Source organism: Hipposideros armiger, unplaced genomic scaffold, assembly GCF_001890085.2.
Source record: "Hipposideros armiger isolate ML-2016 unplaced genomic scaffold, ASM189008v1 scaffold_15, whole genome shotgun sequence".
NCBI classification, from domain to species: Eukaryota; Metazoa; Chordata; class Mammalia; order Chiroptera; family Hipposideridae; genus Hipposideros; species Hipposideros armiger.
Window position 1 is genome coordinate 1,999,449 of NW_017731365.1, and position 14,662 is coordinate 2,014,110.

The window sequence follows — 14,662 nt, forward strand, 5'->3', positions numbered from 1 at the left end:
GAAAGGTGGAAGAATGCCTCATCCCTGGATTAAGAGAGCACGTATCTTGGGAGGCCTAAGGAAGCAGGGCCCCAGGTAACTGTTTCCCTTCCCTTCGGGGGCCAGTAAGCTACCCACGGAGAGCGCCCCTGGAACAAACCCTCCCACCTTCCTCCTCCCCCAGCTACTCAAACTTTCTCAGGGAAGAAGAACCAGTGCAGTAAAGCCAGACAGCGAAACACCCATCACGTGACGGAAACGAGCAGGAGGAAAGCCTAGGGAACCTAAGGCCCCTTAGGCCCCTCCCACTTTACGACATCTCAGTGACCCCGCCCCCTCGCCGTGGGGTGGAGAACGAGGTCCCGCCTCCAAACGGCCTCTCCTCGCTGGGCCAGGCAGGCCAGTTGGGCGGGGCCAGAGACCAGGAGAAGACCGGTGCTGGGGGAGGGGAGGAAAGAAAGGGAGGGGTCACGTGTGGTCGGCGGCCTGAGGTCACGTGACGGGGCTCCAGCGCTGGGAGTTCTCCTGAGGGAAGCGGAGTGAAGTAGGGGGGACGTGACGGCGCGGCGTTGACAATGGTGAGTGCGCGGCGGCCCGCGCGCTTGCTTCTAGCCCTCATCCCCGGAGCGCGCTGCGAGACAGCCAACTGCGGGCCTGGCGTCGCGGGAGGGGCCGCAGGGGGCGGCAGAAGGAGGCAGGCTAGCGGGGCGGGGAGCCGTGTTAGGCCTGTCGGGCCACGGCGGGGTCGGGAAGTGCGGGCGGCGCCGTCTCTTCCCGGTGTCGGCGAGGCCGGAGCATTGGCGGGCAGCGGCGCTCTCTCCCGGCCATGTCGGAGCCCCTGCCCGCGTCCCTCGATCAGCTGTGGGGGCCCTGGCTGGGTACTAGGACCCCGCCTGTGCGGGGGCTCGCCGCCGCCTCCCCCTTCAAGGTAGCCAGTCCCTCCTCCCTCCCGGGCAGCCTCGCTTCCCTTCAGGTGGAATGACCCTTGAAGAGTCCCCCAGTTCCGGACTCGGGTGGAAGGGGACTTGGTCGCTCTATTCCAGTGTCATGAGCTTGATAAACTGTGATTTTTTTTTTATCTTGATGTGATGACATTATGCGATTTCCTGACCCCAGTTCAGCCTGATGTTGACACTTGTAGAATGAGAGAGAGAAAGAAAAGGACCTTGGAATGTGGGGACATTTTTAACTCAGAAGACTAAGTTTTGGGTCCGCTGGTTTAAGCACTGGCTTTCATTTCCTTCCCCAAGCCATATCTAGAAACAACGCTTTGGGATGTTGAAATGGCCTAGGCTAGGGAGTTGAGGGAGGGAAATCCGAGTCCTCTAACCAGGCAGTTAGTGGGACGTACACGCGTGGGCACGATGGTCTTTAACTGTGTGTGTGTTGGCTGTCTCTAGATTGGATCTCATCTGGCTCATTTTATGGTAATATTCGTCTAATTTAGCAAGCGTATGTTAAGCGCCTACTGTGTGGTGGTCTTACACTACCTGCTTTCCCAAGGCTCACCGGCTCAAACTGCATGAGACTTTTGGCTAAAGACCCAACTAGGTTTATTTTTTAAAAGTTACTTTGAATAAATACAAATAAAGACAGACATGTTCATTCTTAAACTTGGAGCCTTTTTTCCTTTCATTCAACAGATAATTACTTAGGTGTGCTCAGGGGCGGTGAGCAATACTGAAACAGACCTTGCTCTCTTGTAGTTTACAGTCTAGATAAACATTTGTGTAATTATTTGTTTAATTGGAAATTACAGTTGTGATGAATACTGAGAAGGAAGTATTGGGGGACCTTGCCTAGTTAGGAGTTAGGGAAGTCTTTCTTTAACTGAATATAATTTGCAAAGAAAACTTAAAAGGTCTTCCTATTTTTTGCTTCTATTTAAAGTGATTTTAATAAGCTTTTGAATTATGTTCAAGAGCAATTTATTTTTATTTTCAGGTTAGTCAAACTTAATTGTAAGGCTTTGTAACACTGAAATGGGCACACATGTAATATATGTATGAAAATTTGCTGTTTCATTGCTTGTGTATGGGCTAAGAGAATAAATTTTGAGAGCCTCCCTTCTGGCTCACCTTGAATTGCATTTCTTTACATCCACTGTAGCTAGTGAAATTTCTTCATTGAGCTAAAAAGTTTGTTGTCTTTTAATGTACCCACATGTAATTTTGCTAGATGGTAATGCTCAATATTGGGTTTATATATTATATGAAAAAATCTTAAATCAACCTAAAGTCAGTGATAAGAGGTTTAGGCCATGATTAGACAACTGTAAAAACAATTGCTATAATGTTTTAATAGTCATATATTGCAGACTAATTATTTAAAGGCTACCAAAGACTTTTAATTTGTATATTAATTGTCTATCTAGTATTGTTCCTGAAAATCTCATATTCTAAATGCTTACTTGAAGGTGTCTTTTCCAGAACTGAGTAGTCTTTTACTTTAAAGATCTCAAAACTGCCTTCTGTAATTTCTGCAAAAGTCTATGTTAATGTACCTAGCCCTCTTTACAATTTTCATTCCCTTCCTTAAGTCTTCACCATCCTGACAATTTTGTATTTTGTTTCCTCTTTACATATCAGGAGGAGTATTATAATGTGATTGTGAATAATTTTAAAAATATTTTATTTTGTGACTTTTTGGTTGAAATGACAGAAGATGCACATCTTGAATTAAAAACTTCAAAAGTGGGACTTTGGGTAGAGAATCTTTTCTTTCAACTCTTTTTAGAAGGAAAGCAAAAGACAAACTTTTTTCACAAATAGTTTTTCTCTCTGTTGTCTACTTCTTCAATGTAAGGCATCCACAATTTTCTGAAGCCTTTTAGTAAGATTAGTTCATTTTTTATATGTCCTAGTGTAAAAAAAACTTGATTTTGACCCAATGCTAAATTCTCATGGCTGTCGTTCACTTAACCTTGTTAAAATGTTATAGTTTATTTTTATTTCTCAATCTACTATTCTGCATATGTATAATAAGTTTTTTAAATATCTTATGATCTCTCCCAATCTTAGTGTTTTAATTGTGTTGAAAAGTGTCCACTTTTAATTTTTAGTTATGAAATATTAAATACATACAGAAAATAATAAAGGATGACACATAGTTTTTACCTATTTTAATGCCTAGGAATTTTAAATTTTTATGTATTGTGTCAAAATAAGTGATTGTTTAATTATAATCATGTTATCAGTTAATTGTGAAGTTTTATGAGACTTAAGGCTATTTTACATTATTTTAATTAGTGGCAATTTTGATATTTTATTTTTGATTAATTGATCTTTTAGATCAGCTTTCCAATCCCAAGTTCAGTTTTGTGTGTTAAATGTATACATGTGAGAAAAGTTACCATTATATTTCCTTTTATCTGTAAAATAATTTTTATAGTTTTTAAGTCTCATTTTTCCTGGAAGCAGCTCTAGAAAGTATTAACGGGGATTAAGAACATTAAATTTTATTTTCTTCTATTTTATATCTCAAATGAGGCTGTTGTCTTCTACCCTTTTCTAATTGCTCCTCCCATCCACTCATCCCCTTTGACTCCTTTGCACATAGTTGATAACTAGTAAATATCAGCTGACTGATTTTGAGCTGCTGTACATTCTCATATCTGTAGTGCTTATGAGAAAAATAGACCATTTTGAACAACTTTTGAATTTAAAAGTTTGGTATGAAAGCTGTCTAGGAAAGGACAGTGCATGTGACCTATCATTGATGCTTTTCACTCTCTGAATTCGTTCAGAATACCTAGTTTTCTGGTTAAAATTTAGTTTGTTATTTGTAATATTGCCAGGAAAGGTTAACATCTTGTCAGAAAGAAAATTGGCTGTTTGTGTGTTTGGATATGTCATAAGTACTAATCTGGCAATTGTTTGAATTGATTTCTTAAAATTATAATCCTTTTATTAATACAGGATTCATAAAAGAAGCAAGTTCAGAAATTAGGAAAACACTATCTCCTTTGGTCATAATGTCACCCTGTGACTTACATAGCTTGCTGTTACCCTGCCACCTGAGGACAGGTCTGAGGCTTAATGCAAGTTCCTTGCTCTACACTTTGCTACTGCACCAGTGCTACCTTCTTGGGGGAGGGCTAATTTAACCAGATATTCCAGATTTTAGTTTATATCTTTCGTGTATCCATTTTTAAAATTATTATTAGGGCAGTATATGTTTTATTCAAAATTAACATTCAACAGGCATTTGAAAGCCTTCTACTAAATGCCACACACTGCCTGCCCCTAGCCACTATGATGAGCAAAGGATAGGATATCTGTCATGGTGTTTACAGTTCAGTCAGGGAGTCAGGTACTAAATAAGCGTGTAAATTATAATAAATGATGAAGGAAAACGACATAGTGTGTTGTGAGACCTAAATTTGGAGAATCCAATTTTGATTAGGATGTCAGGGAAAGCTTCTTTATGGACATGAGTCAAACTGAGACTGAAAAGGATGAATAGGTTAAGGGCACTTGGTCTAGGACAAGAAGGAGACCGGCACATTTGATGAAATTTGAGGATGGTGTGGCTGGAGAAATGCATAGAGCCTGATATATGTATGCCATGTTAGGGAATACAGTGTGTGTGTGTTTAAAATAACATTTCATTGAAGTAAGCATTAGCTATATAAAAGAGTACAAATACATATATAGCTTGATGAATTTTCCCAAAGTGAACATAGTTGTGTATCAAGCACTCAGATAAAAACAAAGAGAACACTACTAGCAGCCCAGAAGCTCCCTTTGTGATTTCTCCAAGCACTTCCTTACTTCTAATATTATAATGTACGTTACATGTTTTTGGCATTTTAATAAGTGGAATCATACAGTGTGTATTTTTGTGTCTGGCCTCTTTTCACTCAACATTGTATGAGCTTCATTGTGGTTGTGCGTATCTCATTCCATTGCCCACGGTATGGATATTGACTAAAATTTATCCATTCTCTTATTGAGATTGTTTGGATTGTTTGGATATTTGGATTGTTAACTATTTGGGGCTGTTGTGAACAATGATGTTATAAACATTCATACATTTGTCTCCTGGTTCACGTGTGTTAAGAATTTCTGTTTAGGGTAGGTACCTAGGATGTAATTGCTGTGTCGTGAGATATGTATATCTTTAGCTTTACCAGATAATACCAACTATTTTCTAAAGTAGTTTCAATTTTTACTTTCACCAGCCCATTGAAGGGTTTTAAGCAGAATAATATGATCAGATTTATTTATGTTTTTGAGAGATTACTCTGGCAGAGTAAGAAGGGATGTAGGACAACAGGATAGGAGACTTTGTTCTCTGTGTAAATTTTTTTTTTACTGATAGTATATTTTATTTAAAAAAAGTATTTGAAAAACAAGCCATATAAAATAATAAGATATAATTTTACCTATTTTTAAAGCATAATCTTTAAAAAGCAAAGTTAGTCAAAGGTGTCACTGTGACTCCTGAACAAATTGTTGAGCAAAATCTTCCAGCTTCCGAAAAAACTATACAGAAGAATGGTGAGATGATGGTTATGAGGTAACACTAACTTTTTTACATTGGCATCTTCATGTTCACATAATCTCAACTGTTGAGATTATTTTTGAAGAAGTTTCTCTGTTTTTGCAGGGACTGAAAAACTTACTGAGAATGATATAAAGTGCTTGTTTCAAATGAAACATTTCTGTATTGTTTGCCTTTTTTAGAGTCATGTATGCAGATTCTAATGCAGTTACCTATATCAATTTAAATATTGTCATATTTCTATTTCTCTTGTTTAGAAAAATCTCTGAGCCACACTAAGAATTATTTTTGCAATAGAAGCTCTGAGTTTTTAATTTTCCATTTATTTTTTCTCTTAAGGATTAAGATGATATAATAGAAATTTCCATTCAAAATATTAATGCAATAAAACTGTTAAAGAAAAAAATTAATGCAGATTATAATTATTTTATGTGTTAAGTCATAAAGAATCTATACTTAAGGTTTTTTAAATTTCCAAATTAATGGAATTATTAACAAAAATAATCTGTTACTAAAATAGGACAACATAGAATATGGAGAAGACATTGATTGGGATCATTAGTGCAGATGATGAAAATCAAGTGAATTATCAGCCTGGTTAAAAAAACTCTACTAAGGGGTAAAATATGTATGTTATTTTTCATTAGGGCATTTAAAGTCATTATATAAGGAATGCATAATTGAGTATTTAAAAATGCATGAGTTATACAGCATGTTACCTGCATGTGGTGACTAAGAACCGGTTCAAAGATTTCAATAATGCAAGGAAGTTTCATATTGCACAGATTTAAAGATCTTGTATTTACAAAAGTAATAATTTGTCAACACGTACACACTCCCTTAAGAAATCTGTAATATTCTCTTCTTAAAAGCTGTTCCACAATATGTAGCGCTTTTCTCTCAAATTCATCCTTCTTACTCACAGTCTCTTATAGTTCTACTTCTTGGTTCAAGGCACTTGTCTGTTAAGTACCTGCTGTGTTTTGGGGGGCATGGTGACAGGGCACTGATTCAGCCACAGGGACTGTCGTCAGATGGTCCTGGACAGACCCTGGTATCTCCCTCCAAGGCTGCCATCTGTGTAAATTTTTTAGAAGACTAGTTTGCATTATTGACAAAAATAATCCACAACTATATCTGATATTGAAATTGCTAATGGATTCTGTATTACTATAATATGCTTTGGCATTCTTAAGCAATTGATCTTTGTCCCTTATAGTTCTGTCATGTTTGGGGTTTACAGAACAGGCTTATACATTTTTTTGCGGAAAAATTTACAGAAATTTAGTTACTCTCTTCCATTAGAGCCAGTTTCCTTCCAAGAGCTTACACAGTATAACACATCCTGTTCAGACCTAGTGGATTTTACAGGAACTAGTATATTGTAATAATTCATTTGGATTTGTATGAGTAATTTGGATTTTATGAGTTCTGCTTAATGAAAGAACCTCATAGAAGTATGACTAAAGGTAGCTTTTCAAATCCAGATGTTAATTAATTTTTTAGATTTCATGTATATATAAATATTTGATTATTTGTAGTGGTACCTATGGAAATGATTGAAATTATAGCATATTTAAATTTGTTTACTTTTTGTTTTTTTTATTGTAAAAAACATGTAATGAATTTATCTTAACATAATTAAATGTACAGTACAATATTAACTATATGCACATTGTATTAAATTTATTTAGTTTTGATGTAGAATTTTATGTAAGTTTATTTCTTTGTGAACTCACAGATTTGCAGTCTGTTTAACTGTAGGTCATGCTTAATTAAAATTGAATTACAAAACATAGTGACTAGCAAAACATGATAACCATGATTATTTTTCTTTTATTTCAGAGTTTTCTTGGTGGCTTTTTTGGTCCCATTTGTGAGATCGATGTTGTCCTTAATGATGGGGAAACCAGGAAAATGGCGGAAATGAAAACTGAAGATGGCAAAGTAGAAAAACACTATCTTTTCTATGATGGGGAATCTGTTTCAGGAAAGGTAAATCATTTGGGAGAATTACCTAGTTGTAAGATGTTAGAATTAGTCATCAAAGTGCTGTTTCTAAATTTGATTTTATTAGAGATGGAATTTTTTTTTGAGGGTCTGCTAAAATCCTTGATTCATTAGAACATTTGTAGGAAAGATTCTTAAACTGAAGGTGTAGAGGGAAAGAGTCTAAATTAAATTGGATGCAAAAATTTGTGTTTGTAACTGACTGTACATGTTTAGCTTCAGACAGTTTCTCCAGTGGGGCTGCAATCCATGCAAAGTTTGTTTCTCCTGTAACATAAAGTTGAGTTTTAGAGATTAAGGATAAAGCTCTAGTATACCTTTCAAAAAGTTTCTTTCTCATTCTTAGTAGCTTATCTCTCTGTACTACCACCATGTGCCTCTCTCATTTCTTGGTACTCTGTAAAGGACTAAGTACGTTTGAAATGTGTCTATGCATGGTCAGATACATTTATGATTCCTTCTATATGGTTTCACTTTTTCCCCTTTTCCTTATCAAGTGATATATAAGATTATTCTTATACCTTAGGGAATATGGTTAATAGTCATTAGTCTGTGTTACTGAGGAATGGTAATATCATAGAGAAAATGAAGCCATAAAACATTTGAAATAAGTTTTTAAATATAAAATAAGAAAATTTTGCTTTCCTTCTTGTTAAAGTAATATAGACAGATGGTAGACAGTTTGGGAAATAATTTAACTATCTATAGTCCCATCATATGGAAAGAATTCACTGTTAAAATTTGGGTGTATTTCTTCCTAGTCTCTCTGCATTAATGTATGTTTATGTGTCTATAGTATATTAAGCATACTTTTCCCTATTATTGGATATTTAAGTAGTTTTTATTTTTCAGATGGCTTATAATATATCACTATTTCTTTGATAATAAGACATCTATATACCTAAATTTTTCTCTAAATTTCTGTAGGGTAAGATAATTTCCTTAGAATTAATTCCTGGAAGTGAGTTACTGGACCAGAAGACATGAGTATTTAAAGGGTGTTGATACATATTAATCTGGAAAATTTGCATCAAATCACATGTCCACTTATATTGTCTTGTTTCACCCAAAATAGCATTACATATCACTTTATTTATTTATTTATTTAAGATTTTATTGGGAAATTGGGGGAGGGGGACAGCGTTGGGGAATTGGGGAAGGGGGACAGACAAAGTTGCTGTCCTTTTATTTCTTCAGTCTAGTTGTGGAGGACGTCACTTCACTGGCCCATGTTATTATCATTGTGCTCTTCCCGGGTGAGGCAGATCGGTCGCTGGCCACTGGACGGCTGCTCACGGCGGCTCTTGGCAGCTTATGCCAGCTGCCTGCTGCTCACGCTGGCTGCTGGCCAGTCATGGTAGCTTACAGCAGCCCACTGCAGCCACACTGCAGCCTATGCCATCGCCTGCGACTCATGGCAGCCCAGCTCCAGGTCGAGCTGTTGTTCACCATCTTAGCTGTAGAGGGCGCAGCATCACTGGCCCTCATGTGGGATCCAAACCGGGGCCCTGCTGCTTAGAGCTGGTGTCCCAAGCCAACTCCTAACCAACGCGCCACTCTGCTGGCCCTACATATCACTTTTTAATCTTTTATTTTGATAGGCAAAAATTTATTTTTTTATTAAAATTATTGGGGTGACAATGGTTAGTAAAACTACATAGGTTTCAAGTGTACATTTCTGTAATACATCATCTATATATCACATTGTGTGCTCACCACCCAGAAAAATGATATTTTTATATTTATCATTTCATCGGTTAGTAGATAGGTTGAACTTAGGTTTATTAGCCATTTTATTTCATTGTCTATTTTGGTCCTTTGCCAAATTACTTCTGTTGCCATCTTAGTGTTATATCTGAAATAAGTATTTTGGTTTTCAACTTTTCTGGTACTCTTCCTTTAAAAAGATGGCGAGAGGGCCGGCTGAGTGGCTCAGTTGGTTAAGAGCTCGCTCAAGAGTTTGAGCTCTGAGCAACAACGGTTCGATTCCCAGCCCGAGCTGAGCAGCCACTGAGCTGCCAACAGGTAGCAGGATGGCTCAGCTTAAAAAAAAAAAGGCGAGAGAGGCCTAAAAGAGAGCAAATAAAATAATCAGAAAAGGATGGAGCATGTCAAATGAAAGATGAGTAAAGGAAATAGTGTTTGGTCTATGGAAAAGCAGACTTGTTAATTTCGTGGAGTTGGAGAGGGTAGGGATACCAATCTAGTCTTCTTTCAAGAGAGAGATTGAACCTGCTAATATCTCACATATTTAATTTATAGCTATGACAAGTAAGTAAATAGCTCTCCTGCTAGGTTAAAAGCTTTTTAAGATCAGGGAATCAGTGTGCTTCTGTATTCTTCATAAAATACATTATAATTTGTTTATGTAATAGACTCTCACTAAATATTTATTTGATTTGTTTATTTACTGTTTTTAAGTCTAGTAGTGAACATTCCCTGTCTGGTTTAAAGTAATCTTATGTCATCTGGGTCAATTAAGAGTTTATGGCTGATGTTTATGGGTTAAATAAAGAAAGAAGGAAATGTTTAAGGAAATAGAACCACTTCAGTGTGGTTTTTTAAAAATAGCTGGCATTCAAATTACATTTTTGGAATTGCTAGAGGTCGTGTGTAGATCTAATCAATAACTATAGAGTACGTTTTTAAAAATGATAAATCTCTTAGAAGTAAATATTTTGCTCAAAAGATATCTGGAATCTGATTGTTTATTGACTTGAGATTTTTTTTCACTTGTAACCTTTTTATTGTGAAATAAAACATATAGAAAACCATATAAAACAAAAATAAATTATTATAAGCATATTTTCTTGTAGTCACCATTCAGGTCAAGAAGGCGGTCTTTGCCAACCACCTCTTATGTTCCATCCCTTTCCTCTCAAAAGCAACCACTATGCTGACTTTTATGGTAATAAACTTCCTGTTTCTTAATTGTTTAGGCTTGCTCCTTTAAAAAAAATTGATATGGCTTTTAAATCTGTTTTAATCTCATGTTCCCCCATCATACCTTTCTTTTCCCTATAATCTGTTGAAGAACCTTGGACATTTGCACTTTAGGGTTCTTTGTGATTATACTCATGATACAGTTGTTACCTGTAAATTGGCAGCTGGATCCAGAGGCTTGATCAAACTCAAATTCAATTGTTTTGGCAAAATTCAGGTGATGGTTAAAAAAAATAATAAATAAATAAAATTCAGGTAATGGTGTGTTTTTTCAGTAGGGGTACGTTTTGTCTATTTTTCTCTTTTTTTTTCGTTTTTGCAACTCTTGTAACAGTTGTTAATACTGATTTTTGGCATACCTCTAGAATAGGTTATTAAATATTTATGAGCACTTTGAAAAGAAAGCTTAAAAGAAAAAGAAAATAAGCGTTGGTTACCTGTGACCCAGCATGGGTCACTAAGAACAAGTCTTACCACATCAGTCTAAGTTTTTTGAAATGTCTGGGTATTAATAAAAGGATCATTGGGATAGAGTTGGAAGATCTAGCCTTAATTTTACCACTGTCTTAGTAGGTTACTCTGGGTAATTATTTAACTTTCTGGATCTCACCTATAAATTGAGGAAGTTGCATTGAATCATTGGTTTCCAAACTTGGCTTTACATTGTAGGATCCTATACATAAAAATCCTTTATTTTATTAGATATGATCTTGGAGACCTGGAGGTCTGACATCCCATCCAAAGCAAGAATAAATTCTTTTATGGACCGGCCAAGTGGCGCGTTGGTTAGGAGTAGGCTTGGGACGCCAGCTCTGAGCAGCAGGGCCTGGGTTCAGATGTCACATATGAGGGCCAGTGATGCTGCGCCCTCTACAGCTAAAATGGTGAACAACAGCTTGACCTGGATTTGGGCTGTGGTGAGATGCCAGCAAAGGCGTAGGCTGCAGTGGGGCTGGACTGAGGCTGGTGTGAGCTTTTGTGAGCCGCCGTGAGCCTCTGTGAGCAGCCTCACCCGGGAAGAGCACAATGATACCAACATGGGCCAATGAAGCGACGTCCTCCACAACCAGACTGAAGAACCAAAGGACAGCAACTTGTCTGTTCCCCTTCCCCAATTCCCCAATAAAATCTTCAAAAAAATAAATAAATTATTTTATGATATTGCTGAGAGTGAGCTTCTATATGCACTTTTTTTTTCAGATTTTTTTAAAAAGACTTTTTTAGAGCAGTTTTAGATTTACATCAAAATTGAGAAGGAGTTAGAGATTTCTCATGTGACCCCCTACCCCCACACATAGACAGCCTCTCCTATCATCACCATCACTCCCCCAAATGGTACGTTTCTCACTAAGAATGAACCTACATTGACACATCATAATCACCCAAAGTCCATAGTGTACCCAAGGGTTCACTCTTTGTGTTGCATATTCTGTGGGTTTGGACAAATGTATGATGACATATGAGGTGTGATAAAAAAATACAGTGAAAGTTCACATTAAAAAACATTTCTTATAGTAAAAGACACATTGCCATTAATCCCCTTCAAAATACTCCCCTTCACTTTGAACACACTTATCCCATCATTCTCGCCACTCTATGAAGCAGTTCTGGAAATCTTTTTTTGTGAGTCTTCAATTGCATGTTGTGGCTGCCTTGATGTCCTGAATCATTTTGACTTTGGGGAAGAGACAGAAGTTGCACAGTGCCAGATCAGGTGAATAAGGTGGATGAAGACACACCGTAATGTTTTTATTTGATAGAAATTGCCATATCAGAAGCAATGTGTGACACGGAGCATTGTCATGATGGAAGGTGATGTACTGCACACTTTATTTTTTTTTTAATTTTTTATTTATTTACTTTAAAATTTTTTTTAAAGATTTTATTGGGGAATTGGGGGAGGGAACCAGCCAAGTTGTTCTTCAGTCTTAGTTGTGGAGGGCACCAGTCGCCATCTGGCTTCCCGTTGGCAGCTCGTGGCCTCTAAGCTCAAGGTGCTGTGTTCAATCTTAGTTGCGAGTGGGTGTAGCTACCATCACATGTGGGAGTTGAACCAGCAGCCTTGTTGTTAAGAGTGCACACTCTATCCACTGAGCCATCCCAGCAGCAGCTCAGCTCAAGGTGCCAAGTTCAATCTTAGTTGCGGGTGGGCGTGGCCACCATCCCATATGGGAGTCAAACCCGGCAGCCTGTTGTTAAGAGCGCATGCTCTATCCACTGAGCCATCTGAGCAGCAGCTCAGCTCAAGGTGCCAAGTTCAGTCTTAGTTGCAGGTGGGCATAGCCCACAATCGAAACAGGCAATCTTGTTGTTACACCCGCTGAGCCATCCTGCCATCTCTTGGCAGCTCAGCGACAGCTCACCTCGGGCGCAGCATCACTGGCCCATGTGGGAATTGAACCGGCGGCCCTGCTGCTCAGAGCTTGCACTCCCAAGCCAACTCCTAACCAACTGAGCCACTTGGCCGGCCCTACTGCACACTTTAAAACACGCCTTTTCTCAACCGTAGCTCACACCCTACTAACAAGGTGAAACTTGTCACACGCCGTTACTAAGGTTCAACGCACCGCATTGAAGATCCCTCTGCCTTTCCTTCGGATGGCACTCGGCAGCAGCATTCACCATATTTTGTGATCGCAACGGAAACCTCCGTGTCACACATCGCTCCTGGTATATAGCAATTTCTGTCAAATAAAAACATCATGGTGTGTCCTCATCTACCTTATTCCTGGATCTGGCACCGTGTGACTTTTGGCTCTTCCCCAAAGTCAAAATGACCATGAAAGGTAAACATTTTGAATTGATTCAGGACATCGAGGCAGCAACGACAGCACAACTAAAGACACTAATGAAAGAGGACTTCCAGAACTGCTTCAGAAAGTGGCAAGAATAATGGGATAAGTATGTTCAAAGCAGGAAGAGTATTTTGAGGGGGATTAATGGCAATGTGTGTTTTACTGTAATACATTTTTTTTATTTAAACATTCACTGTATTGTTTGATCACATTGTATATCCTTCATTATAATATCATAGAATATTTTTATTGCCCTAAAAATCCTTTTTGTCTGTTCATTTCTCCCTGTCCCCAAAACTATTGATCTTTTTATTGTTACCATAGGTTTGCCTTTTTCAGAATGTCATATAGTTAGAATCATACAGTATGTAGCCTTTTCACATTTGCTTCTTTCACTTAATAAAATGCATTTAAGGCTCCTCTATGACTTTTCATTACTAAATAACTGGTACCTTTTTAATGCTGAATAATATTCCATTGTCTCAATGTACCAGTTTGTTTATGCATTCACCTACTGAGAGACATCTCTGTTGCTTGCAAGTCTTTGGCAATTATGAATAAAGCTGCTATAAACATCTGTGTACAGGTTTCTGTATAGACATAAGTTTTCAGCTCGTTTTGTTAAATACCTATAAGTGCACCTGGTAAGCCTGTCTTTAGCTCTGTAAGAAACCGCTAAACTGTCTTTTAAAGTAGCGCTACCGTTTTGCATTTCCACCAGCAATAAATGAGAGTTCCTGTTGCTCCACATCCTTGCTAGCATTTGGTGTGGTGTCAGTGTTTTGGCTTTTGTCTATTCTAATAGGTGTGCAGTGGCATCTCATTGTTTTAATTTGCAACTTCTTAAAATATATTGAACATCTTTTCATATGTTTATTTGCCAAATGTATCTTCTTTGGTAAATGCCTGTTCAATAATTTTTAATTGGATTGTTTGTTTTCTTGTTGCATTTCAAGAGCTCTTTGTATATTTTGGATAATAGCCCTTTATCAGATGTCTTTTGCAAATATTTTCTCCCAATCTATGGCTTGTCTTCTCATCTTCTCATTGTCTTCATTGCTTATGGTGTTAATTTCCATTTCTCTGAGATTGTGCAACTTTTCATATATTTATTGGCCATTTGCTGTCTTTTGTGAAGTACCTATTCAAGTTTTTTTTTGGGAGGGGAGGGTTCATTTGATTTTTTTTCTTATTGATGTTGAGGAGTTTTTTTGTTTGTTTGTTTTTTGTATGTTCTTGATAATAGTCTTATGTTTCTAAATGGAGTCCTTCATCTGTATATACCTGTATATTGTGAATACTTCCTCCCACTTTCTGGCTTGACTTTTCACTATCTTAATGGGGTCTTCTGATGAACAGCTGTTATTACTTTTAATACATTACAAGTGTTTTGTTTCCTTTTTGTTAATGCTTTTTTTTTTTTTTTTTTT

The 14,662-nt window shown here is 37.6% G+C and overlaps 1 protein-coding gene across 2 annotated transcripts in view; it reads left to right on the top strand.

The window, feature by feature from the left end:
• Nucleotides 1-447: 447 nt before the first annotated feature.
• VPS26A (VPS26 retromer complex component A) overlaps nucleotides 448-14,662 on the top strand; it is a 34,007-nt gene continuing 19,792 nt past the window's right edge. For both annotated transcript variants that reach the window (XM_019626295.1, XM_019626304.1), the window contains exons 1-2: nucleotides 448-557; nucleotides 7,330-7,479. In XM_019626295.1, the coding sequence (XP_019481840.1) occupies nucleotides 555-557; nucleotides 7,330-7,479 (153 nt within the window). In that variant the 5' untranslated portion in view covers nucleotides 448-554. The remainder of the gene's footprint in view (nucleotides 558-7,329; nucleotides 7,480-14,662) is intronic.